Source organism: Lipotes vexillifer, unplaced genomic scaffold, assembly GCF_000442215.2.
Source record: "Lipotes vexillifer unplaced genomic scaffold, Lipotes_vexillifer_v1.1 scaffold963, whole genome shotgun sequence".
In the NCBI taxonomy this organism is placed as follows: domain Eukaryota; kingdom Metazoa; phylum Chordata; class Mammalia; order Artiodactyla; family Lipotidae; genus Lipotes; species Lipotes vexillifer.
In genome coordinates this window covers 251,634-279,175 of record NW_006780023.1, presented here as the reverse complement: position 1 = coordinate 279,175, position 27,542 = coordinate 251,634, and the positions used below count along the sequence as shown (strand labels likewise).

The window sequence follows — 27,542 nt, the reverse complement described above, 5'->3', positions numbered from 1 at the left end:
ACTTCAGCATGCATCTCCTCAGAGTGAAGACAATGTCTGGCATAATCACAGTTATCACACAAAATTCATTAAAGCATCAAATATCCAGTTCATATTTAAATGTCCCTAATTGTCCCCAGAATGTTTTTTATAGTATCCTTTTAAAAACTAAGATACATTTCAATATAGTTTATTCCAGAGCATTAAGAATAGCAAACTTTATTCGTCTTATGATCTTTGATCTCCAAGCCTGACAAAAGCACAAACACACAAAACACAAAAAGCAATCCTGACTAGTAAATGCAAATATCCTGAAACATTATTAGCAGATTTCAGCATATTAGAGGACTGAATTGTTGCTGAGGATATTCTATCTGAACCCAGTTTCTCTTTTCCCCTCCCCAATCAGTAGCAGCCTTGTAGTCCAATCCCACTGTTGTCTTGAGTGCCTAAATTAACCTAGATAATTCTATCCTCGTCAAGGCGACTTGTTCAAATAGCCCAAGGCAATCAGCCTCTGGTATTTCCCCTGGCCACAGAGGTGATGCAACTAGCAAGAGGCTCAGTTCTTTCGCTGAGAATCGAAGAGGCCGGTTGTTAAACATTGACTAGCGCACCACCCGGATTTTGGTCGTCCCTTGCCTTTCGAGGACCTGACTACAAGGATGTTACATAAACAGCGGGCGATTAATACGTGTTTGAGGCTTGCTGGAAAGAACACCCTCTCCACTGAGCCAGCGGACCCGGAGGCGAGGCGGGGCGGGGCGGGGGCGGATCCTCGGACGCTGCGGCACCGCCCCTCGCGGCGCCGGCGCGGTGGCCCACAGACCTCTGCTCGGGCTCCGGTGTCAGTGGTGCTTCCCGGCAGAGCCATGGCCGGTAAGTAGCCCCACGGCCCGAGCTCGGGCCGGAGGGAGGCTTCGGGCGCGGCGCCGGCGCACGGTCTCGCCGGCTCAGCCCCTCGCCTCCGCCTCGAGTCCCCGCCGCGCCCATGGCCTTCCTTGCTCCGGTGGCGGCGGGGCTGGGGGCCCGAGCGGCGAGGCCGGTGGGCGCGGGCAGGGCGGGGAGGGGAGGCCGCGGAGCCCAGCGCGGCGCACGTCGGAGCTTCCGGGCTTCCGGGAGGGCCTGCGGGGCCGCGGGAGAGTTGGGCCTGCGTGCCAGAAGGGCCCGCCCCTTGCGTCCCACTGGGCTTGTGTGAAACGGAAGGCAGAGATTCCAGGAGCGTTCCGGGCGCCCCTATTCTAGATTCACCTGCGCAGGAAGGGGCGGGGGCAGGTGCTCATTTAAAATGCCACTTCCGCATCCTCTCTCTGGTCTTTCCTGTTTCTCACCACTGATCCCGCTCCGCGACCCGAAGACTGTGCACTTTCCGTAATTATGATACTTCTTCAAATGTGAGACTTTGTTCCGTGGGATTCTTGGAGACTGTTGCTAGGTTTTAGATTGAGTTTTTTTTTTTTACATCTTTATTGGAGCATAATTGCTTTACAATGGTGTGTTAGTTTCTGCTTTATAACAAAGTGATTCAGTTACGCATATGTTCCCATATCTCTTCCCTCTTGCGTCTCCCTCCCTCCCGCCCTCCCTATCCCACCCCTCTAGGCGGTCACAAAGCACCAAGCTTTTTTTTTTTTTTTTTTTTTTACAGATTGTAAGAGGCTAATATTGAATAAGGAACCTCAAAAGGCTATAAGTATAGCAGAATTTAAAAGGTTATTAAAGATCTTTCTGCTGCCAAGCCAGGTCCAGATAGTCTGTTAAAGCTTCAAAAAACCCATAATTGCTATGCATTTCCCCTTGAGTTTATTATGAAAGTTAAAATTTAAACTTTTAAAAAGTCTTAAAATAGTACCATGAACAGCTATATATCCTCCTCCTAGATTTAATAATTAACATTTTGCCATATTTGGTTTATCTCTATATAAGCACATATTTTCAAGTCAGACATTCTGACACTTCACCCCTAAATACTTCAGCATGCATCTCCTCAGAGTGAAGACAATGTCTGGCATAATCACAGTTATCACACAAAATTCATTAAAGCATCAAATATCCAGTTCATATTTAAATGTCCCTAATTGTCCCCAGAATGTTTTTTATAGTATCCTTTTAAAAACTAAGATACATTTCAATATAGTTTATTCCAGAGCATTAAGAATAGCAAACTTTATTCGTCTTATGATCTTTGATCTCCAAGCCTGACAAAAGCACAAACACACAAAACACAAAAAGCAATCCTGACTAGTAAATGCAAATATCCTGAAACATTATTAGCAGATTTCAGCATATTAGAGGACTGAATTGTTGCTGAGGATATTCTATCTGAACCCAGTTTCTCTTTTCCCCTCCCCAATCAGTAGCAGCCTTGTAGTCCAATCCCACTGTTGTCTTGAGTGCCTAAATTAACCTAGATAATTCTATCCTCGTCAAGGCGACTTGTTCAAATAGCCCAAGGCAATCAGCCTCTGGTATTTCCCCTGGCCACAGAGGTGATGCAACTAGCAAGAGGCTCAGTTCTTTCGCTGAGAATCGAAGAGGCCGGTTGTTAAACATTGACTAGCGCACCACCCGGATTTTGGTCGTCCCTTGCCTTTCGAGGACCTGACTACAAGGATGTTACATAAACAGCGGGCGATTAATACGTGTTTGAGGCTTGCTGGAAAGAACACCCTCTCCACTGAGCCAGCGGACCCGGAGGCGAGGCGGGGCGGGGCGGGGGCGGATCCTCGGACGCTGCGGCACCGCCCCTCGCGGCGCCGGCGCGGTGGCCCACAGACCTCTGCTCGGGCTCCGGTGTCAGTGGTGCTTCCCGGCAGAGCCATGGCCGGTAAGTAGCCCCACGGCCCGAGCTCGGGCCGGAGGGAGGCTTCGGGCGCGGCGCCGGCGCACGGTCTCGCCGGCTCAGCCCCTCGCCTCCGCCTCGAGTCCCCGCCGCGCCCATGGCCTTCCTTGCTCCGGTGGCGGCGGGGCTGGGGGCCCGAGCGGCGAGGCCGGTGGGCGCGGGCAGGGCGGGGAGGGGAGGCCGCGGAGCCCAGCGCGGCGCACGTCGGAGCTTCCGGGCTTCCGGGAGGGCCTGCGGGGCCGCGGGAGAGTTGGGCCTGCGTGCCAGAAGGGCCCGCCCCTTGCGTCCCACTGGGCTTGTGTGAAACGGAAGGCAGAGATTCCAGGAGCGTTCCGGGCGCCCCTATTCTAGATTCACCTGCGCAGGAAGGGGCGGGGGCAGGTGCTCATTTAAAATGCCACTTCCGCATCCTCTCTCTGGTCTTTCCTGTTTCTCACCACTGATCCCGCTCCGCGACCCGAAGACTGTGCACTTTCCGTAATTATGATACTTCTTCAAATGTGAGACTTTGTTCCGTGGGATTCTTGGAGACTGTTGCTAGGTTTTAGATTGAGTTTTTTTTTTTTACATCTTTATTGGAGCATAATTGCTTTACAATGGTGTGTTAGTTTCTGCTTTATAACAAAGTGATTCAGTTACGCATATGTTCCCATATCTCTTCCCTCTTGCGTCTCCCTCCCTCCCGCCCTCCCTATCCCACCCCTCTAGGCGGTCACAAAGCGTATAATTGCTTTACAATGGTGTGTTAGTTTCTGCTTTATAACAAAGTGAATCAGTTATACATATACATATGTTCCCATATCTCTTCCCTCTTGCGTCTCCCTCCCTCCCGCCCTCCCTATCCCACCCCTCTAGGCGGTCACAAAGCACCAAGCTGATCTCCCTGTGCTATGCGGCTGCTTCCCACTAACTATATCTGTTTTACGTTTGGTAGTGTATATATGTCCATGCCACTCTCTCGCTTTGTCACAGCTTACCCTACCCACTGCCCATATCCTCAAGTCCATTCCCTACTAGGTCTGTGTCTTTATTCCTGTCTTACCCCTAGGTTCTTCATGACATTTTTTTTTCTTAAATTCCATATATATGTGTTAGCATACGGTATTTGTCTTTCTCTTTCTGACTTACTTCACTCTGTATGACAGACTCTAGGTCTATCCACCTCATTACAAATAGCTCAATTTCGTTTCTTTTTATGGCTGAGTAATATTCCATTGTATATATGTGCCACATCTTCTTTATCCATTCATCCGACGACGGGCACTTAGGTTGTTTCCATCTCCGGGCTATTGTAAATAGAGCTGCAATGAACATTTTGGTACATGACTCTTTCTGAATTCTGGTTTCCTCAGGGTATATACCTAGTAGTGGGATTGCTGGGTCATATGGTAGTTCTATTTGTAGTTTTTTAAGGAACCTCCATACTGTTCTCCATAGTGGCTGAACCAATTCACATTCCCACCAGCAGTGCAAGAGTGTTCCCTTTTCTCCACACCCTCTCCAGCATTTATTGTTTCTAGATTTTTTGATGATGGCCATTCTGACTGGTGTGAGATGATACCTCATTGTAGTTTTGATTTGCATTTCTCTAATGATTAATGATGTTGAGCATTCTTTCATGTGTTTGTTGGCAATCTGTATGACTTCTTTGGAGAAATGTCTATTTAGGTCTTCTGTCCATTTTTGAATTGGGTTGTTTGTTTTTTTGTTATTGAGCTGCATGAGCTGCTTATAAATTTTGGAGATTAATCCTTTGTCAGTTGCTTCATTTGCAAATATTTTCTCCCATTCTGAGGGTTGTCTTTTGGTCTTGTTTATGGTTTCCTTTGCTGTGCAAAAGCTTTGAAGTTTCATTAGGTCCCATTTGTTTCTTTTTGTTTTTATTTCCATTTCTCTAGGAGGTGGGTCAAGAAGGATCTTGCTGTGATTTATGTCATAGAGTGTTCTGCCTATGTTTTCCTCTAAGAGTTTGATAGTTTCTGGCCTTACATTTAAGTCTTTAATCCATTTTGAGCTTATTTTTGTGTATGGTGTTAGGGAGTGATCTAATCTCATACTTTTACATGTACCTGTCCAGTTTTCCCAGCACCACTTATTGAAGAGGCTGTCCTTTCTTCACTGTACATTCCTGCCTCCTTTATCAAAGATAACGTGGCCATATGTGCGTGGGTTTATCTCTGGACTTTCTATCCTGTTCCATTGATCTATCTTTCTGTTTTTGTGCCAGTACCATACTGTCTTGATTACCGTAGCTTTGTAGTATAGTCTGAAGTCAGAGAGCCTGATTCTTCCAGCTCTGTTTTTCGTTCTCAAGATTGCTTTGGCTATTTGGGGTCTTTTGTGTTTCCATACAAATTGTGAAATTTTTTGTTATAGTTCTGTGAAAAATGCCAGTGGTAGTTTGATTCAGTTTTGAACGTGAGTTTTGCAAAGGCACCAACCCTGATTATTTGTAGTTTGAGCCGTGTCAGGTGAAAATGAAGCACCTGTTTTCTTTGATTCGTGCTTTTGTGGTAAGAGGACTGATTAATTTGCTCCACAGTGAGCCCCCCTCACACCCACTGCAGAATGCCCACTTCTCTTGAAAAGAAAAAAAAAAAAAATGGGCAAGTTTTTTCTGCACCTGGACTTTGAGCTTTCAGTTTAGGTATTACATGTTACTTACACCTCCCCATTTTGGATCAGCCCCAGGGATGAGTTTCTAGCTGTGTTTGTTCCCAGGTCTTTGCCTGATTCTTTTACATGAGGCAGTGGAGTGCTCTAGGCACAAAGTCTGGAGACCGGGTTTATTACAGCCTTGGCTCAGCCCATGTCAACAAGTCATTTGATCTCTCTGGACCTCAGTTTCCTGTCCTTTAAAATGGACATTTTAAAGAAATAAATGCTATTTTGAAAACCTTAAAAAAAAAAAGGAAATAAAATGGACATAAACTGTTCCTACCAAGGGCTAGTGAGGCTCTCTCATGATGGTAAGGTTTGTGGAAGTGCTCTCTGTTTTTCATTTCAACCTCCTGGAGCGCAGTGCAAGTTGGTGGCTGAATGAACCCTCAGGATCAGGGTATAGAAGTCCTTTTAGGGACTTCCCTGGTGGTGCAGTGGTTAAGAATCCACCTGCCAATGCAGGGGACGCAGATTCGATCCCTGGTCCAGGAAGATCCCACATGCCGCGGATCAACTAAGCCCGTGCGCCACAACTACTGAAGCCCCCTCGCCTAGAGCCCGTGCTTCGCAACGAGAGAAGACCCCGCTCGCTGCACCTAGAGAAAACCTGCGCACAGCAACGAAGACCCAACGCAGTCAAAAAAACAAAAAAAAGTCCTTTTACACACCTCCCTCTGAGTGTGACTGTCTCTTTCAGAAGAGGCTGATGGACTTGAGAGCTGTGGTTCTTGGTGGGATTGAGGGTGGTGTTGATCTGACTCCCTTGAGGAATGTTTTCAAGTTACATGACCTCAGCCCCACCCACCCAAAAACAAACAAGGTACTCATTCTGTCTACAGTCCAGATTTTGGCTTGCTTCTGGCTGTGCCACTCACTTTGTTGACTGGCTTCATGCAGCTTTTCCTCTGCAAGCTTCTTGTTTCCTCATCTACAAGATACTGTTAATGATACCTCACAGATGCTTCCATGTGTAAAGGACCTGCCTGTTCCTTCTGCTGTTTCCATGTTGGTCCCTTCAGTTAAGATATTTTATCCTTTGTTCCCCTTGGTAAGTCCTTAATTTTTAGAATACAATGAATATTAGTATAGCCAGGGACCTGAAAATGAAAAGTAGTTTCATTTTACTGCTGAGGAGATGAAGTGACTAGTATCTCGTCCTCAGCCTCAGGGAACTCCCCAGTGGTGGAATTGTCCGGCTTCAGCCCCCCTGTGGAGCGGGTGCTTTGCAGCATGTCGGGCAGTCCCAAGCCTGGTGCAGGACAGCTGCCTTTCTGGGTGTGATGGGCGAGAAAGGAAGCCATCAACAGAACCATGGTGGACTTTATCTTACCCTCCTTCAGAAGCAGAGACCAACCCAGCCTCTAAGTTATAGTGGAGACCTTTAGTTGGTCTGTGATGTTTTAGTGACAGCTCAGGCTGTTTGCCCCAAAGTAATTATCCCAGCTTTTGTTTCATGTTTGATTTTCATCCAGTCTTTGAAACTATTTGACAAACTGCATTCCGGGTTAAATTTAGTTCCTCTCAGTATATTTAGGAGAAACCAAGGAATGGAACATCTGAGTTTTCCTTCTTTTGGGGTTAACCCTGAGCCAAACAGGCCTTCATCAAAGGCTAGGGTCTGTCAGATGTTGCCTCTTTACAGTTACAGGAGAGACCCAGAGAGAGAAGTCACTAATGGTGGGATTTCAGACTCCACAGCCGAGGCCGGGTAGGGAAGCGAGGCCAGGCCATTACTGATAATTCCTGAAGTTTTGCAAAGCTTTGTGGGTTACGACATGGTTTGGAACCTTTAATGTAGCCTTTCGTCAGACCATAAGCAAAAACTGTCAATCAGGGTCCAGGCAGGACTTGGAAACCACACCAGTCACTTGAACAGGAAAAGAATTCATATAAAGGACTATTAACCAGTAAAAGGTGATTACTGTAAGAGCTAAAAGAGAACTCTATAGGAAAAGCAAATGTAGGGTGTGGCTACTACCTCAAGGAAGGAGTAAGCCTGGAGGAGCCGCTGACCTGCTTGCCCCAAGGCTGACAGCAGGTCTGGTTGGCAGAGCTGGCCACATAATTTGTGGGACTGAGTCTCCAGTGAAAATGTGGAGCCGCTTGTTCAGATAGCAGGAAAAAACGCTGTTCGGTTTTCCTTCCACAGTGTTTCTCTCAACCTCTCATGGTATTTTTCATTTGCTACTTAATGTTGTGCTCCTTTGGGCATGGGAATATTCATGGGGTGAGTGCAGACCTGTGACTAGGCACATGTGCAGCCCACTGGTTGCCAGGTTCCCCCTCTACCTGCAGCTGGACCAGTGCACTGTGTCCCAGCTGGTGACGGGGACGTCGAGACAGGCGTGTCCGCTTCCCTTGGGCCTTCTGCCCCAACTCACGGTGGAGCAGAGACTTCCAAAGGGATTTCACCTGCTACGCTGGGAGGTGCTTAGCATCTGGACTGGGGATAGACTGGAGGCCGGAGGTCACATAATAAGGGATAGTTGCGTACTCAGACCTAGTCTTCTTTCTTCAAGCCACGTTCTCACTTGTAAGGCAGAAGCTGGCCCTGCCTGCTTCACTTCAGATTCTTGTGCCTGGAATGGACTTTGCCCACAGATGTGGCTCTGTCTCAAGGTTGCTCAACCTCAGTGTTATTGACATTTAGGACTGGATAATTCTTTGTTGTCAGGGACTGTCCTGTGCATTATGGCACGTTTGGCAGTGTCCCTGACCTCTACCCACTAGATGACAGTAACACCGCATTAGCTGTGACCATCAACAATGTCTCCAGACATTGCCAGATGCCCTGGGGGGCAAAATTAACCTTCCATTGAGAAATGCTACTCTAGGTGATTCAGCGGTCAGATCTTCTGACAGCTGTTTTCTTTTATCTTCATCCTCAGCTTTCCGCTTGGCCCTCATCCAGCTTCAAGTTTCTTCCGTCAAATCAGATAACCTCACTCGAGCCTGTGGCCTTATCTGGGAGGCAGCAAAGCAGGGAGCCAAAATAGTTTCTCTGCCAGTAAGTATGGAGGCAGCCACCCCTTTCTGGGAACTGTTGTCCCAGCAGAATAATGTCCGCTAGCTCTGGTTGTCCTTCTGTGTCCTGCGGTCCAGCAAGGTCCTTTGGGGCCCCGGGATTGTTCCATGTTTGTCTGGAAGATGACCCTAGCAAGAGTCTTTGTGATAGGATGTGCCAGCATGCTTACAGGTTTTTAACTTTAGGTCACTTACTCTGTTCAGAAGCCTCGTAGGCTGAGGGACTTAACCTAAAGCTAAAATACTCAGTGCCTCAGATATTTACCTTCTTTCCTTGTGTACTTAAGTCTTTACAGGACCAGGACGTATTGATTTTAGCGCTATGCTTCCAGCATTTAAAAAAATTGTTGAAAACTGAAAATTGTTAGAGACATTTAGGAAGTCTGTGGTATCTTCCAAAGTGTGGTAAGCCAGTAGGACTCTGCATCTGTCTCCTACGTCATCTCTTTTAGAACAGAATCAGCCGAAGATTGCACCACATTTGTTTGTCAGCAAATACAGGGTCAGCCCCAGAGAAGGTCCTGTACGTGTCAGGACATGCATCTACTGGCAGAGGCCTGCTGGGGTCAGTGGGAGAACTATTCCCGACCACCCACTACCCCATTATGGGGAGGAGGCAGCCGTTTGCAAACACTGGAGAATTTTCAGGGCTACCTTGTATTTTATTTTAGGTTCCAGGCCATTACAACGTGGCCAGTGAGTAGGAATCTTCAACAAGGGAGCTCGAGATCTTAATTTTGCACCATGCGACTCACCTGTACTTGCACCTGATAACGGGTTCTTGTTGGTTTAAGTTGCTAGGGGTAAAAGAGTCTAAAGGCCAGGAGTGAAAGCACTTGAATTCTCCTCTACCTAACACGTGTTTTGTACAAGCTGGTGATCCTCGGCTTTGGGTTTCCTAGCACAGTGCCTGGTGCACAGGCAATCTCAGTAAATGCAAAATGAATGAACTCGAGTCGAAATCTAGTAGTTTTGCTTTTCTTTCATCACAGAGCTGTTGAGACATATTCAGGGGAGTGAGAGATTTTGCAGGATCAGAATGATAGTGCTGGAAGGGAGCTTAGAAATAGATCATTTTATACATGAGGAAACACCCTAACCTCTGTGGCTTTCAAACCTTCTGTATGTTTTTTTTTTGTGTGTGTGTGGTACGCGGGCCTCTCACTGTTGCGGCCTCTCCCCTTGCGGAGCACAGGCTCCGGACGCGCAGGCTGAGCGGCCACGGCTCACGGGCCCAGCCGCCCCGTGGCATGTGGGATCCTCCCGGACCGGGGCACGAACCCGTGTCCCCTGCATCTGCAGGCGGACTCTCAACCACTGCGCCACCAGGGAAGCCCAAAGCTTCTGTATTTTTAAAAAACACAGGCTTTATTACTTTACATAGTTAATAATATAGTACTGAGACTATGGAGTCATCCTAACACCCAAAGTCCTCTGAGTAAGCCCAGTGGTAGTGGGGCCTGGGTGCCCAAGGCTGGGAAGGCGTAGTTCTCCTGTGGACTCAGGGAGAGACAAGTGCGGTCTTTTGCCAAGGTGACCAGGATTTGGGACAGCACGCTGACTTGTCTCCTTCAGCCCCACCTGAGTCAGGGGCCGAGTCCTGTCTGTGGCCACAGGCTCTTTAGCCCTGAGGTGTCCATGTTTTTCTTATCAGCTGTGTTTTACCCCTTTGAGAGCTATGTCTTTTTACAGCAGAACTTTAAAGTGAGTTGGGTGTTTTGGTGTTTTTTTCCCCATTTTCTCTTCCAACATTATTCTAGGAATGCTTTAATTCTCCATATGGTACGAAATATTTTCCTGAATATGCAGAGAAAATTCCTGGTGACTCCACACAGAAGCTTTCTGAAGTAGCAAAGGAGTGCAGCATATATGTCATTGGAGGTAACTTCCTACCCTCAAGGTATAATGGCCTAAATATTAAAAACGTCTGAGTAACTTTTGTTGTTACATTTAAATCGTGGAATACAAATTAGCTATCAAAAAGAATGAGGTAGATCTGTATTTAGGAATGCGGAAGGATCTTTGAGACACACTGTTTGGTGGAAAAAGAGCAAGTTTAATATGAAATGAACAGGTACTTCCATACAGATTAATGCCCCACACAAAAGAAGGTTGTATATTTGTATATGTATTTATGTATGTAAGACATAGTAAATACTGTAGAAGGACACACACCAAACTGATGATGATTTTCTCTGGAGAAGGAGTTGGAAGTACAGGGGCAGGTGGAAAGAGAAGCCATATCTGAATGTCTTTCATTAATACAGTGTTAAGATTATTTTTTTTCCCATAAAGAGGCCGCATACATCAAAGGTAGCTTAGAGTATTAGGCTTAGTGAATTAAGTCAGACAGAGAAAGACAAATACTGAATGCTATCATTTACAAGTGGAATCTAAAAAAAGAAAACAAAGGAATGTATATAACAAAATGGAAACAGACTCACAGAGAGAACAAACTAGTGGTTACCAGTGGGGAGAGGGAAGGGGGGGAGCGGGAATATAAGGATGGAGGATTATGAGATATAAACTACTATGTATAAAATAAATAAGCAACAAGGATATATTGTGCAGCACAGATAAATAGAACCATTATTTTGTAATAACTTTATTTTATTTATTTATTTTTTTGCGGTACGTGGGCCCCTCACTGTTGTGGCCTCTCCCGTTGTGGAGCACAGGCCCCGGATGCGCGGGCCCAGTGGCCACAGCCCACGGGCCCAGCCACTCCGCGGCATGTGGGATCCTCCCAAACCAGGGCACGAACCCGCGTCCCCTGCATCGGCAGGCGGACTCCCAACCACCGCGCCACCAGGGAAACCCCTGTAATAACTTTAAATGGAGTAAAATCCAAAAAAATACATTGAATCACAATGTTGTACACATGAAACTAGTATAATATTATAAATCAACTATATTTCAGTTTTTAAAAAGTAGCTTTATTTATGTGGTTTTGTTTAAATAAAGTGTTCTGTTTGATTAAATAAAAATACAATAAAACTGTTTAATATAGCAAACAAAATTATTTCTCTATTATCATATAGTAAGAATTAGAAATGAATAAGAGGAGGAGAAAAGAAGGCAAAGCAAGAAGAGACAGAACCATATTCAGTGATGGAAAGACTGGCTTACATTCCCACCTCAAGACCTTTTTGGATACAGTTATGTTGCAGGACCTGGTGAATTTAAGTTGAGCAACAGTGAATTCCCCGAGTTGCACCAATGCTTCAGATGAAGTGTTGCTCAAGATCAAAGCTGAATTCAGAAACAGTTTGGTTATTTTTGAAACCTTTCTTTGGCATCTAACCTAATTATATTTCACCTACACTCTGAAGTTGGTCTCTGAAAAATCATATTCAAGAAGAAAAAAGCATGATTAAATAACCCTTAGAAGATAGTAAACTTTATTGTTGGACCCAAGAAGATAGTAAACTTTATCAAGCCTTTGTCCTGTTATCATAAAAGAATGCTTTATTCAGAGTGTTTTCTGTGTTTGTGTGTTTCTCCTCTCAATGAAAGGTTCCATTCCTGAAGAGGATGCTGGGAAATTATATAATACCTGTGCTGTGTTTGGGCCTGATGGAACTTTACTGGTAAAGCACAGAAAGGTAAGTAGAGAATGTGGCAAGTCTCATTGCCTCCTGAGAATTTGCTTTGAAGTTCCCAGTAACTCTCATCATATGGTACACACATCAGGCATTTGATTAGTTGGCACAGGTGGCTATTCTTGGCTTTTGGCATTTTGATATAAATTGTAGACTCAGCCTATCGATTTCAGCCAAGGAAAAACCTACAGGAATTTTGATTAGGATGGTATTGAACATACAGTGATCCAACTCTGGAGAGAGCTGACATCTTTGCAGTAGAAGTGCATGCATATACATTTAGGATTGTTAAGTCTTCTTGGTAAATTGATTCTTTTATCATATGTCTCTCTCTTTTTTTTTTTTCATTGTAGTACTCTGTCTTGAGGTTTAGCTCTGATATTACTATAGCCACTCTAGCCTTCTTATACTTACTGCTTGTGTGGTACATCTTTTACTAATCTTTTATTTTCAGTCTATATGTCTCTTTATATTTAAAATGCTTCTCTTGCAGAAAGCATGTAGTTGGGTCTTGCTTTTTTTTTCATTCTGACAATCTTTGCCTTTTAACTGGAGTGATTACTCTATTTATATTTAATGTAATTATTGATATGGTTGGATTTTAAGCATATAGACATTTAATTATTTTTCCCCTTTGTTCCTTTTTCCTGCATTCTTTTGGGTTGAGTAGTAGTTTGCTTTTTTTCCCCTAAGTTGTTGCCCTGTGACAATATACACGCTTATATTGTCACAGTCTACTTAGTTAATAATATATTTCTTCATGTGAAATGTAGAACCTTGCAATCGTATAGGTCATTTCTTTATGGTATGGTTTTCACACATATTGCATCTATATACATTATGAATCCCACAAAACACTAATTTTTAATTTAAGTAGTCATGTGTATTTTAAAGAAATTAAGAGAGAAATATTTTGTGTTTACCCAAATACTTAACATTTCTGGTGTTTTTCTTTTCTTCCTGAAGATCTTAGTTCTGTCTGGTATGTTTATCTTCAAACAAAAAGACCTCCTTTAGCATTTTTGTAGTGAGGCTCTGCTAGCTATGAATTATCTTAGTTTTTATTTATGATATACCTTTACTTTGCCTTTATTCTTTTTTTAAAAATATTTATTTATTTGGCTGCGTCAGGTCTTAGTTGTGGCACATGGGATCTTCATTGCGGCATCTTTCGTTATGGCGTGCAGGCTCCTCTCTAGTTGTGGTGTGCAGGCTCTAGAGTGCACGGGGCTTAGTTGCCCCACGACATGTGGGATTTTATTTCCCCGACCGGGGGTCAAACCTGCGTCCCCTGCATTGGAAGGCGGATTCTTAACAACTGGACCACCAGGGAAGTCCCGCCTTTATTCTTAAAAAAGATTTTTGGTGGAATAGAATTCTGGGTTGACAGTTTTCTTTTTTTCCTCAGAAGTTTGAAAGATGTTATTATTCAGTTATCTTCTAGCCTCTTTTTTTTACCCCTGATATGAAGTTAGTGGTAATTTGTATTGTTTTTCTGCATGCAATTCATGTTTTTCTCTACCTGCCTTTAAGGTCTTTTCACAATCTTTAGTTCTCACTATTTTGACTCTTATATTCCTAGATATGGTTTTCTTTGTATTTGTCCTGCTTTGTGTTTCTTGAATCTGTAAAATTTAAGTCTTTCACTGTATTTGGGAAACTTGGGGGCATTATTTTGTTAAATATTTTTCTGTCCCATTCTCTTCTTATGGGACTCCAGTTTTGATACTGTTCACCAAACCAGGTCACCAGGTTCTGTTTTTTAGTTTTGTTTTTCAATGCTTTATCTCTGTCTTCTTCAGATTGGGCATTTTCCATTGACCCATCTTCAGATTCACTGAGTCTTTCTTCTGTAATCTTCACTCTCCTGTAAATCAATCCAGTGAAATTTTAAAAAATTTCAGATGTTGAATTTTTTAGTTCTAAAATTTTCATTTCATTCTTTTTCATAGCTTTTATTCCCTACTGTATTTCCTGTTCGTTTATGCATTAAGAGCTTATTTTTCTTTACTCTCTTGAGCTTAGTTTCAATAGCTGCTTTAAAGTCTTTGATAATTATCACATCTGGGTCTTACTGGGGTCTGCTCCATTGCTGCTTTTTTCTTTAAGACTTTGGGTCATATCTTTGTGTATCTAGTAATTTGGATTGTATATTGGATTATATGTTGTTGAGATTCTAACCTCTATTACATTCCCCTGAAAAGTGTTGAATTTTTTATTTTAGCAAGTAGTTAATTTGGGCATACTCAAACACCAAACTCTTTTTTCCTTTGTGAGGTGGGTAGCAACTTCAGCTGCTCTGTTCTACTGTAAAGTTGTTTAGCTTTAGCTGGGCTGCTTGGAGTTTGCCCCACACATCTTTAGTTCATTGATTAGTCAGAGATTTGGACAGATTTTATATGTAAAATTTAGGGCTGTTCTTTGGCTTTCTCCTTTTCAGTATTTCCCCCTCACTTTCCACCTGCCATGAAACTATTCTCTGGTTCCTCAGCTGGTATGATTGTGGGTAGTTGTCACTACCACTCCTAGCAACAGCTGGGGGCTTTGCCTCCAACTAAAAGCTGTAAACAAATGGGAAACTCACACAGAACTAGTCCCTTCTTCCAAGTGTTGACTTCTCTTCGGTTTCTGCCTGATTATTTTCAAGTGCTTTTAAGTAGTTGTTTTTTATTTTGTCCAGAGTTCATAGTTATCTGTGAGAAAGCTGGTCTGATAGGAGCCACTCTGCCATTAGTGGAAGAGGACCCAGCATTGAGCTATGTTTCTTTTTTTTTTAGTTAAGTATTTCTTTTAAATTAATTAAGTTTTTGGCTGTGTTGGGTCTTCGTTGCCGTGTGCAGTCTTTCTCTAGTTGCGGAGCACGGGGTTTACTCTTTGTTGCGTTGTGCAGGCTTCTCATCGCAGTGGCTCCTCTTGTTGCGGAGCACGGGCTCTAGGTGTGTGGGTTTCAGTAGTTGTGGCATGCGGGCTCAGTAGTTGTGGTGCATGGGCTTAGTTGTTCTGCGGCACCTGGGATCTTCCTGGACCAGGGCTCAAACCCGTGTCCTCTGCATTGGCAGGTCGCTTCTTAACCACTGAGCCACCAGGGAAGTCCCAGCATTGAGCTATTAACCCAACTCTTTAAAGTGCTTGTTTTCAGAATTGAGTTTTCCAGGCCATGAATATGATATATATCTCTCTCTCCATTTACTTAGGCTTTCTTTAATTTCTCTCAAAGTTTTTTAATAGTTTTTTGGGTATAGTCTTGTATATCATTTACTAGATTTATTCCTAATTGGTATTTCTTGATGCCCTTTCATTTTCTGTTTCTTGCTAGTGTACAGAAGTAGAACAGATTTTTAAAATATTGACCTTGTATGTAGTACCCTTGTGTAAACTTATTCATTCTAATAATTCATCTGTATATTTCCCTTGACATTTCTTAGGTACACAATTATATCATCTGAGAATAATGGCTTTTAATTTTTTCTTTCTAATCTTTATCCTTTTTATTCCTTTCCTTTGCCTTGTTGTTTTGGTTAGGACCTCTGGTATAGTGTTGAATAGCAGGTGTACTTACCTTGTTCCTGATCTCAATAGGAGAAGGGCTTTAATGTTTCACCATTAAATATGATGTTTCCTTAGATTTTTTTTTTACAGATATTCTTTATCAGATTAAGGAGGTTCCCTTCCTAGAAGAGTTTTTCTGTTCTGTTTTTTAAATAAGAATGGATGGAGAAGTTTACCAAATGCTCATCATGCACCTCTTAGGATGATCATATGACTTTTCCCCTTTATTTTGTTCATGTGGTAAATCACATTGATTGATTTTTTAATGTTAAATCACATTTGCTTTCCTTGAATAAATCCGATTTGGAAGTGATGTGTTTCTTTTTAATATATTGCTGCATTGGGTTTGCAAAATTTTACCTATTTGTGATTGCTCACCCACTCTCCACCTCTTCTGCCAATGTATCAGTTTGATTCTGATTCTGAGACGTCTTCACTTAGCATTTATATTGAGTAAAAAAGCTGCACATTAATTGCTTTCCATAAGAAATCTAGATGTTGATTTGAACACCACTAAGGAAGCAAGGGTCATAAAACTTACAGCATCATTTTTCCAGTTCCCTGTGTTAGAAATTATTTTGATATGATGTCAGTCAGCTTGTGGGGTGGGTTGTGGGCAGACTGGGGGTGCTGTTTGTACAGTTGATCTTAGAACACCCCCATTGCTGGCCATGGAAAGATGTTTGTTATTATTGCCATGAACCCTGCAGAAAAGAGGTAACCGAATCCATTATTTGTGATGCAGCTCCATCTGTTTGACATTGATGTTCCTGGGAAAATCACATTTCAAGAATCTAAAACATTGAGTCCTGGTGATAGTTTCTCTACATTTGATACTCGTACGTACCAGATAAATTCACCTCTTTTAGCAGTCCCTGTAGAAGAGGATCAGGTAGTCCTATGTTTTTCACTTCTCTCCCTTCCCAGCCTCTTTACAAAACCTGACTGAAAGGCCAGAAGTGAGAAGGGTAGAGAATGGTCAGAGATCTAGAAAGGGGGGGCTGGGTGGAGAACTGAGGGCTTGACATGATTTTGCTCTTCCATTTGGTCACAGCCTTTTATTAGTATGATAGCTTCTGGCCTGTACCCATTAGGCCATGATTGAACACCTCCCACTTAGATAAGAAGCATTCAGTTAGAACGAATTTCTCATCTCTGCTTTGCTGTTGTAAATGATGTCTTCACGAGGTGAGGTCCAGGCAGGAATAAGCTTATACATTTTCTCCATCCATGGGCCCTGCATGAATGTATTCCTGTCAGTGTTTTGTGATCATTAGATCTTGGAGGCTTTCCCCTGCTGCACCATGAGGCAGGAGCTTAACTTTTTGTTTGTATATTTTCTGTTTGGAAAACAGCTTACTGCAGAGTGGGCCTGGGCATCTGCTATGACATCCGCTTTGCAGAGCTGGCACAAATCTATGCACAGAGAGGTAAGGCAGCACTACAGTTATGTTGTGTAAATGCTTGGAGGTTTAATTTGGGCTGGTCTTTGTGGGTAGAGGGAACCCTTGGTCAGAAAACCTGGAGGAGAGGTCTTAATTTCTCTACCTCCATATGAATTTTCAGACTTCTCATGAGTATGGACAGTATCTTTTTTTGGGGTTGTAATTTAACACACCACATAGCTGAGGGAGGAGCCATACTCCTAAACTAAACCTCTGCTCTACCCTTTGAGCCCTTCCTGCTACTGTGTTTGGAAAGAGTCACTCGGGGCCCGGTAGAAATGGTCTGCGTGCACATGGCTTTCACCACTTACTAGTCCTAGATGTTGGGTAGTTGAAATGTAGCAGTGACATTTTGGTCCAGAGGAGCGTGCTACCATCCTGGAGAAGCACCAAGTCAGATCAGAAGATGTGGGTTCTGGTTCCAACTCTTCCCCTTAATTGGCACAATACTTTGGGTAAATTACTTCATCTCTGGAAAAATATGCATCTCCACAGGAACAGTGTGAGGATTAAGGAGAGAGGACTTACAGAATTCCTCATATGGTACTCAACAAATATTAGCATCCCTACTAGACTGCCAAAGATACTCTGATTCCAATTTATCTGTCGGTGAAAGTGAAGTGGGTGCAAACAGTTTGACTTCCTGCTCAGCAGAAGGTGGAGGCACAAGGGCTCTGGGTTGGCAGTCTCAGTTGAGTCTTAACAATAAGCAGTAGAGCCCCTACTCTGCCCCTCGTTTCAATTGACAAGCATCACAAAAACATGGTCCTTGGCCATGGGAGCTGACCACATGATGCTGAGAGGAATTCGAATGACAGGTTCTCCACTTTTTTAAAGCAAAGTCACATGTTGTGGTTTTGGTTGTCAATACCACTTTTCTTGTGTGTATGTGTTTTGTGTGTGTGTGTCTAGAGGAATTTAGAGCCATACTTAATGCTGCTGACCCTGTCTGACTTGGCTGAATCTTTTTATGCTTGGGGAAGTTTGAGTTTGGTCCCTGCTGGGTAAGGAATAGAGGGAGGGGCTAGTGTGGTTGGGTGTCTACCTGCATCTGCTCTTCTTTGGCCTTTCTCTCCCCAAGGCTGCCAGCTGTTGGTATATCCTGCAGCTTTTAATTTGACCACCGGACCAGCCCACTGGGAGTTGCTTCAGCGAGGCCGGTAAGAAAGCATCTCAAGCACACCTTCAGGAGTCTCAGTGTTTCTTTGTGGAAACATTTCCAGTTTGGTGGAAGCACCAACCTTCCCCGTATGGAATGCTGCCTCTGACTCAGAATGCCCCGGCATCCAAATGCAGTTCAAAAAGGTGACTCTTTTCATCTTCCAGTCCAAAAGGAGGGCTTCTAGTGTAGGGCACCTTCTCCTCAGAAGCCACAGCACCAGTCTCATGGATTTTGGAGACTGTGATTTTTGAATTTCGAAGAGCATTCACTGCCTCAGGTGGGCAGCAATTTCATTCTTCTGTGTTCAGGCATGGATTGGTGTCTCTGATACAGTTGCCAACAACTTTTACAGAGAATTGGAGACCCGTGGAATGTATGTGTCTGAAGCCAAGGAAAAGGCAGGGGTTATTTTAGCCTGACAGCCCTAGGGAGAGACTTGTGGTCTGCATTCCATGGACCCTGTGCTGCTCAGATTGGGTGTTTATCCTACTCCGTCCTCCATAGTGGCCTGCTAGTCTTGGCACTCTGCCAAGAAACTCGTCATAAGTTCTCGCTCTTCTAACCTCTAAGTCCTGAGCGTTGCACAGCTGTGTTGTGCATTCACAGTTGCTGTTTCCCTAGTCCCCTGAGGCTGAGGAGTGGTGAAGGGCAGATGGCAGAGGTGCGTGTAACATGGAAGGGAAAAGGAGCGTGACTGTGTAAAGTGCTCTGCAAAACAAATGCTGGTCAGAGATGACAGTTTTTTTCATTAAAAGATTTTTAAAGTGAGGTGTTATATACTTACAGAAAAGTGTACTAGTTTTAAGTTTACAGGTTAGTGAGTTTTTACATATGTATTAACCTATGATCAAGATCAACATCTTGAACATTTCTAGTGCCTTGCAATGCTCCCTTTTGCTCCTTCCCAGTCAGTACTCTCTTCTCTCCGCCCAGGGGTAGCCACTAGCTCATGTCTGGAGATGATGGTAATTTTTATTGGAAGGAGATATAGAAGTGTTTGGCTGGTTGTGTGATGGAAGGTGGGGTAGGGGTACATGTATGACTATTAATAAACGCTGCCTTGTTGAAAGGAAGAAAAGCTTGGGAGAGACTGGGATGGTCTGGCATGAATCTGTTGATTGAGCCTAGAGGGCTCTGGGTCAGGTGGCTTTGGTGCACCCGGGCTGCCACCCAAAATTCTTGCCTAATTTGAGACAGTGGGGCTGCCACATTGGCATGGAAGGGCCCTGCAGCCCTGCAAGGTGTGTTGTCCCAGAGCAAGTCTGTTCTCTCTGGCCACCTTGACTGCATTAACCAGAGAAGCTCTGCTCTTTACATGTTACAGGTTGGCTCAGGCCGGGGTTTCTCGGCTTTGGCAGCACTGACATCTTGGGCTGGATGACTCTTTGGTGTAGGAGCTGCCCTGTGCATTGCAGGGTGTTTAGCAGCACCCCTGGCCTCTACCCACTAGCTGCCAATAGCAGTCCCTTAGTTGTGACGGTCAAAAATGTCTCCAGACACTGGCACATGTCCCCTGGTGGGCAGAATTGCTCTAGTTGAGAACTGGCTTATGCAATAAGATCGTTTTTGAAGAGAGGGTCCTGTGGCTTTGGATGTTTCTTCCACATCTGAGCCAGCCTGTCCTATCCTAGTTTTTGAAAGAAGGATCTGTACACTTAGGATAAAAAGTCACAGATCTATGTAATCACTGTATAATTTACCTCTTTTCTGTCCATTAACTACAGTGCTGTTGATAATCAGGTGTACGTGGCCACGGCATCTCCTGCCCGGGATGACAAAGCCTCCTATGTTGCCTGGGGACACAGCACCGTTGTGAGTCCTTGGTGAGTTGGCTACACAGGGACAGGCTCACGAGGAGCTCGGGAGATGGCACTTGGGCAAGTGGGTTGTCTGATTCCTGCCTGGTCCCGCCCCTCCCTCCACCCCCATCTCCCCACATGCCTGCCAGGTCTCCAGGTCTCTCAGTGAGAGAAGCTTCCACTTGAAAACCATGTGAGAGAGAAACGGTCCTGCTCTCCTGACTGAGTGCTTGGCCTCAGCCCTCTTCTGAGTTTCTAAGTGACTTTTAATGTCAACCGAACTTGGAAACAAGGCAGCAGTCACGGGTGGGTGGTTTTAGTAAAAGAGGCTCCCAAACTCTTGGCTTTTGGTTAAAATTTAGACTGGGTCAATGGTCCTAGGGCAGGAATGAGTTGCAGGTTGAGGATTTGCTCCCTGCATAATGATTAGAGGAGAGTGGAGGATGGGATGAATTAAGGGGAGCTGTGAGCTTGTCCTCTGTGAGAGGGAAACGCATTTTATTACTTAGCGAAACCAGCATGGAAGTCTGCCCAGATACATATACATATGTTAATAGACATATCTTACTGGCATTTGTGTAGTTTACATAGTACTTTCACACACATTATCTCAATGTGAACTCTCAGGGACTTATCTTTATTTAGCCCAGTTTATAGATGGTAGACTTGAAGTTTACAGGATAAAGTGGCTAGAACTGGTGTTTGGATCCAAGACTTTTGAATTCAGAACTGAGATTTATTCCATACTACTTCTCATATGTCTGTATGATTACAGACACACAAGCACACACACACAGATATGTCTTTCTACAATTTCAGGATAAATATACCAGTAACAAGGCTGCAGAGGCTTAAACGTCACTGTGGGGTTCCTAAAGTTTCTCTCTGCTGACTTTACAGGACCCACAGATTAAAGTGTGTAGTGGGGAAGGCCTTGGAAGATGTGACCAGCGAGACAGTCCCAGTGAGCCCCTTGCATGCTAGGATTTGGGAGGCATTGAAAGACTGGAAGGATTGAGTTGGCTTCAGAATTAAACTTGACTCAAGTTCCTCTGCAGATGTTAGTGACCAGCTTCCTGACCTTTTGGGCAGCTCTGCTCCCCAGCTGGTTCTCCTAATGAACTCTGTTATTGATCAAGCTGGCTGCTCTGACACAAAGTAGTTGTATAAGATTTACCTTTATTTCTTCCTTTTTAGAATTCCCCCCGTGCGGTTTGGGAGCCCTCTGGCTTATATCAGCGTTGGTATAGGTGCCTGGGGTTAACATAGAGATCTTTGAATGCCAGGGCAAATGGGGAAGAAATAGAAGAGACTAGAAAAGGATTCAGTTAAATGGCATTAATGATGGTGTTTGTAGCTCACTGTGCCAAAAATTTGTGGCCATCTGGTAGATGGAACCAATTATTATGTCAGATTGTTTGTTGTATCAGATTACTTTGTTTTGTGCTTTGGAGAAATTTCATTTCACAGATACGTTTCTGAAGCTCTGTTTTGGGCCAAGAGCCTCAGCGCTGGAAAGAGTTTTCCAAATCAGCTTTTCCTCAGATTTATGGAGTGTTGCTCTTTCCAGTGTGGGGTTCCTGCCAGGGCATGGTTCTACCACTTCTACCTCAGGCCCCATAGGTTGAAACCTTTCCCTCAAAACCTGAAAGCCATTAACATAGGGATCCAGGGATCACAGGCATGAAAACAGAGATCCAGGCAGATCCGGGCCCTGCCCAGGCCTAGTCTCACCATCTGCATGGTTGGGTAGCAGCCTTGGGAGGTGTGAAGAAACAGAGCCAGACTACCCTTGTAAAGGGGTCTTGAATGTACTCACGAGGGGACAGATGGAGCTTCCTGTTGGTTATAGGTGTCTCTATTCCCAGATGTTTACATCCGTCGACAGAAATAATAAATAATCTATAATAGGAATAGAAAAGAGTTTTATTCAAGCGAAACTGAGGGCTGTAGCCTTTGAGACAGCCTCTCACATAGCTCTGAGGAACTATTCTGAAGAAGCATGGTTTGCGGCACAGTTTTATATCTTGTCAGAACAAGGAATGTCAAACACAACAGGTGTACATTCTTTCAAGATTTCAAAAAAAAAAGATCAGCATGTATACAGCAAGTGGTATGGCCTTGGTGCTTGGGAAGGGAGCCTTATATAGAAAGAGTATTAGCATTGATGTCTCAGGAAGGGAGGCATTTATTTCCATCTTCAGAACGAACATTCTTTACTTCTGGACAGTGCACCCTTTTCTTTAATAGTTAAAGCAGATGTACAATGTATGTGTGATAGGCCACAAGGCAGGCTGTTCTAGTTAGCATGAAGTTTTAAGTTAAGTGATGTATAAGCCAGAATGACTTCCCCATACCTCATTATGTGAAAATTTCTTCCATCACATCTTAGAATAATTACCATTCCCTAGCAGTTTGTGGGTTACAAAATATACTCCATAATTTTCTCACCAAGTCCTCACAGAGCTCATATTTCCACTTTATGGATTTAGGAAATGGAGATTCCAGATGACTTGCCACAAGGCCACAGAGCTACTTCAATGGTAGAACAGGAATTTATGCCCCTACCTCCTTGTTTTAAATCTCAGATTCCTTCCCCTTTGGCCTGTGAGATGGGGAGGAAAAACAGAGAGACCCTGAATATCAGCAAACATCAGAGAATCCAATCATTCTTCCCCTGAATCTTTTTCAGGGGGGAGGTCCTTGTCAAAGCTGGCACTGAAGAAACGATCGTGTATTCAGACATAGGTAAGATTAGCTCTGGCACAGTTTAGGTCTCTGGTGTCCCCATTCTCTGAGGCCAGATTCCATAGCTGTGAAACCCTGTCACCTGGGCTCCTTTATGCCCCACCCTCCTCATTTATCCTTGGTTCTCTGGCCAAGCCCCGGGGCTGTATCTCAGCCTGAGTTTTCTTGGTTTGGTTTGAAATGACTACAGGCAGTGCCTGTAGGCTGTCTGTGCCTCCAGACAAGGCCTGTGAGCAAATTACTTGCTGAGGCTCTGGTTGTTTTTATAGTGTTTGGGGAAGAAATTCCCGTCGGTCGATAAGGAATTACATCTTACTAATAGTGCACTTTTCTGTTTTTGCAGACCTGAAGAAGTTGGCTGAAATACGCCAGCAAATCCCCATTTTTAGCCAGAAGCGCTCAGACCTCTATGCAGTGGAGGCGAAAAAGCCCTAATGTTTATGTTTCCAACGTGTCATGAAACAGGAAGATATGTTTCTACAACATAATCAACTCCCTTCTGAATTCTTTAATGGAGATTCTTTTTTTTTTTTTTTTTTTTAATTTCAGCCTTTTCCCTTCCTGGATAGGGAAGCTCTCTGTTGAGGTGGTGGAGCATCAACTGATGCTGGTATTCTCCACACCATATTAAATAGTCAGAAAGGACTCAGTCTGGCATAGACGAGCAGAAGGCAAGGGGATGGCTGTAAGTCTTCCATATTCAGGTTATCTCAAAGCAATTAGTAAAAGTATCAGATCTTGGTATCCTTAATGGTTGATTCACCAGATATGAATATATCTGTGTCATGAACCTCTTATCTGATTGTTGGAGTTGGAATCCATTACGTAGAAAACTTGTTCTTTAAGCAGTACCTTAAAGTTACATTTTTGGTCTGTGAGTAGCTATGGAAAGCAAGGTGATGGATCCTTGGTGTTGGCTAGAGGAGATGGCAGCACCTTTCCTAGCAGCCTTTGGGCTCTTCAAATTCAGGAAGGAGCTAACTATTTAAGACCCCCTTAGTTTTAGGGGAAACATTGTTTCAATAATGAGCCCCCTGGGAGAATGGCAGTAGCATAATTTGGTCAAGGTAACTAAAGTGTGAGTCTCTGCAAAAGATTTTCTTGATAGGGGTGACTGTCTCTTTTTCTTTTTTCCCTAGTAACACTTTTAGCTTAATAAAGGTAAGTTTTTAGCCTAGTGGTTTTCAGAATCCTTTTACATAATTAAAAATTAAGAATTCCATTGAGGCTTATGTATGTTATAGCTAGTGGTGGGTTGGTAAATGTTTAATGACCAGCTGTCTGAGAAGAAGTCGATTTTGTAGTAGCATTTGCCAATTTCCGTGGTGTACTTACTGCCAAATTCAAGCTATCAGTGTAACACCTCTAAACACAGAGCTGGGAATAGATGTGCTCAATTGGCTCTTGTGAGCTGGTGCAATTCTACTGTAGCACACCACTGTTTACGTATATATAGATATTTGCCATACTGGAAAATAAAATTTAAAACAAAAGAATACACGAACATGCATCCCATTATCTATAAGAATGATGACATTATCATGTGCAGTTTAACCAGCACTGTATACGCAGAAGTGTTGTACAGTGAAAAAGGCAAATGACTTTTTAAAAATAAGTGTATAATTTGGCAAAATTTGACATGTATATACATGAAACCACTTCAATCAAGATAATGAATATACCCACCACCCCTAAAAGCTTCTTTGTGCTCTTTTATAATCTCTCTGGCTACTCCTCACATCCTCAGGCAAACACTGATCAGCTTTGTCACTACAGATTAGTTTGAATTTTCCAAAATTACCCAAAAGTGGAATCATACTATAGTTTTTTGTGTCTTCTTTCACTCACCATAATTATTTGGAGATTCATCCGTGTGTGTGCTTCAGTAATTCATTCCTTTTTTATTGAGTTAGTAGTCCATTGTATGGATGTACTGGAATTTATCCATTCACCTGTTGATAAGACATTTGAATTGTTTCCAGTTTTGGGCTATTACAAATAAAGCTGCTAGCTACATTTTGTACACATTGTTCATTTCTCTTGAGTAATGTCTAGGAGTGGAATGGTGGGGTCTTACATGTATTTCACTGCCAGTGCCATTTTACTTAGCAGTTTGTCAGAGTCCTAGGTGCTCCACATCCTCATCAGCACTTGGTATGATGAGCTTTTTAAATTTTAACGATTTTAATATGCATGTAATGTTATTTCATTATAGCTTTTTCTTTTTTTTTTTTTGGCGGTACACGGGCCTCTCACTGTTGTGGCCTCTCCCGTTGCAGAGCACAGGCTCTGGACGCACAGGCTCAGTGGCCGTGGCTCATGGCCCAGCCACTCTGCGGCATGTAGGATCTTCCCGGACCGGGACACGAACCCGTGTTCCCTGCATCAGCAGGCGGACTCTCAACCACTGTGCCACCAGGGAAGCCCTCATTATAGCTTTAATTTGTATCTTCCTAATGACTAAGGATGCTGAAGCATCTTTTCATGTGCTCCTTTGCTGTCTGTATATCCTCTTTGGTGAAGTGTCTGTGTGTATCTTTTTCCCCTATTTTTATGGGGTTATTTATCCTATTATTGATTAGTAAGCGGTCTTTATATATTCTAGATAAAAGTTCTTTGTTACGTTTTAATTTCTACAAATATATTCTCTAAGTTTGAGGAAACAAAGTCTTCATTTCCTTTTTCTTTTTTTTTTTTTGGTACGTGGGCCTCTCACTGTTGTGGCCTCTCCCGTTGCAGAGCACAGGCTCCGGACGCGCAGGCTCAGCGGCCATGGCTCACGGGCCCAGCCGCTCTGCGGCATGTGGGATCTTCCCAGACCAGGGCACAAACCTGTGTCCCCTGCATCGGCAGGCAGACTCAACCACTGCGCCACCAGGGAAGCCCAGTCTTTATTTTCTTAAACGTATTATTTAAAAAGTAAAAGTTTTAAATTTTCATGAAGGCCAATTAATTGCTTTTTTAAAATAAAGTTTGTCATGAATTTAGGTCTATGACCCATTTTATTTATTTTTTAATTTTTATTTTATATTGGAGTATAGTTGATTTACAATGTTGTGTTAGTTTCAGGTGTACAGCAAAGTGATTCAGTTATACATATACATACATATAACTATTCTTTTTCAGATTCCTTTGCCACGTAGATTACAGGTATTGAGTAGAGTGCCTTGTGCTAAATAGTAGGTCCTTGTTGATTGTCTTTTATATATGGCAGTGTGTATATGTTAATCCCAACTTCCTAATTTATCCCTCCCCCCCCATCTTTCCCTTTTGGTAACCATAAGTTTGTTTTCTAAGTCTGTGAGTCTGTTTCTGTTTTTTAAGTTCATTTGTATCATGTTTTTTAGATTCCACATATAAGTGATATCAGATGATATTTGTCTTTGGCTGACTTCACTTAGTATGATAATCTCTAGGTCCATCCACGTTGCTGCAAATGCCATTAATTACTTCATTCTTTTTATGGCTAATATTGCATTGTGTATATTTACTACATCTTTATCCATTCATCTGTCCATAGACGTTTAGGTTGCTTCCATGTCTTGGCTGTTCTAAGTAGTGCTGCAGTGAACATTGGGGTACGTATCTTTTCAGAGTGTGGTTTCTTCCAGATATATGCCTAAGGATTGTGATTGCTTGATCATATGGTAGCTCTATTTTTAGTTTTTTAAGGAACCTCATACTGTTCTCATAGTGGCTGTACCAATTTACATTCCCACCAAGTGTAGGAGGGTTCCCTTTTCTCCACACCCTCTCCAGCATTTATTATTTATAAACTTTTTTTAAACTATATTATTAATCTTTTTTAACATCTTTATTGGAGTATAATTGAATTACAATGTTGTGTTAGTTTCTGCTGTATAACAAAGTGAATCAGCTATATGTATACATATATCCCCATATCCCCTCCCTCTTGAGCCTCCCTCCCACCCTCCCTATCCCACCCCTCTAGGTGGTCACAAAGCACAGAGCTGATCTCCCTGTGCTATACAGCTGCTTCCCACTAGCTATTGATTTTACATTTGGTAGTGTATATATGTCAGTGCTACTCTCTCAGACTTTTTGATGATGGCCATTCTGACCCACGTGAGGTGACAACTCATTGTAGTTTTGATTTGCATTTCCCTAATAATTAGCAGTGTTGAGCATCTTTTCATGTGCTTTTTGGCCATCTGTATGTCTTCTTTGGAAAAATGTCTATTCAGGTCTTCTCATTTTTTAATTGAGTTGTTTGGTTTTTGTTTGTTTGTTTTTCTGGTATGCAGGTCTCTCACTGTTGTGACCTCTCCCATTGTGGAGCACAGGCTCCGGACGTGCAGGCTCAGCGGCCATGGCTCACGGGCCTAGCCGCTCCGCGGCATGTGGGATCTTCCCAGACCGGGGCACGAACCCGTGTCCCCTGCATCAGCAAGCGGACTCTCAACCACTGCGCCACCAGGGAAGCCACTGTTTTTTGATATTGAGTTATATGAGGTCTTTATATACTTTGCAGATTAATCCCTTGTTGGTTGCACTGTTTGCAAATATTTTCTCCCATTCTGTGAGTTGTCTTTTCATTTTGTTTATGGTTTCCTTTGCTGTGCAAAAGATTTTACGTTTAATTAGGTCCCATTTGTTTATTTTTGTTTTTATTTTCATTACTCTAGGAGGTAGATTCAAAAAAATATTGCTGTGATTTATGTCAAAGAGTGTTCTGCCTACATTTTCCTCTAAGAGTTTTATAGTATCTGG

General features: G+C 43.3%; 1 protein-coding gene across 2 annotated transcripts; it reads left to right on the top strand.

Annotated features, from left to right (window-relative positions):
- Window positions 1–836: 836 nt before the first annotated feature.
- Window positions 837–24,038, top strand: NIT2 (nitrilase family member 2). 2 transcript variants are annotated; one of them, XM_007453198.1, is made up of 11 exons: window positions 6,189–6,302; window position 7,098; window positions 8,371–8,489; window positions 10,267–10,387; window positions 12,023–12,111; window positions 16,403–16,496; window positions 17,013–17,087; window positions 18,184–18,262; window positions 19,989–20,087; window positions 22,756–22,811; window positions 23,155–23,325. In XM_007453198.1, exons 1-11 carry the CDS (start codon window positions 6,189–6,191, stop codon window positions 23,244–23,246), a joined length of 939 nt encoding a protein of 312 aa, XP_007453260.1. In that variant the 3' UTR covers window positions 23,247–23,325. The 2 variants fall into 2 exon arrangements, with proteins under 2 accessions (XP_007453261.1, XP_007453260.1); XM_007453199.1 differs by lacking the exons at window positions 6,189–6,302; window position 7,098 and adding an exon at window positions 837–858 and having other exon boundaries at window positions 23,155–24,038.
- The last annotated feature ends 3,504 nt before the right edge of the window (window positions 24,039–27,542 follow it).

Bases quoted from the DNA above. Each gene is read 5' to 3' on its own strand.
- NIT2 (XM_007453198.1), top strand. From the start codon at position 6,189: ATGGACTTGAGAGCTGTGGTTCTTGGTGGGATTGAGGGTGGTGTTGAT. The intron at 12,112-16,402 runs GTAAGTAGAGAA...TTTGTGATGCAG, and splicing joins TACTGGTAAAGCACAGAAAG to CTCCATCTGTTTGACATTGA. The intron at 16,497-17,012 runs GTACGTACCAGA...TTTGGAAAACAG, and splicing joins TTTCTCTACATTTGATACTC to CTTACTGCAGAGTGGGCCTG.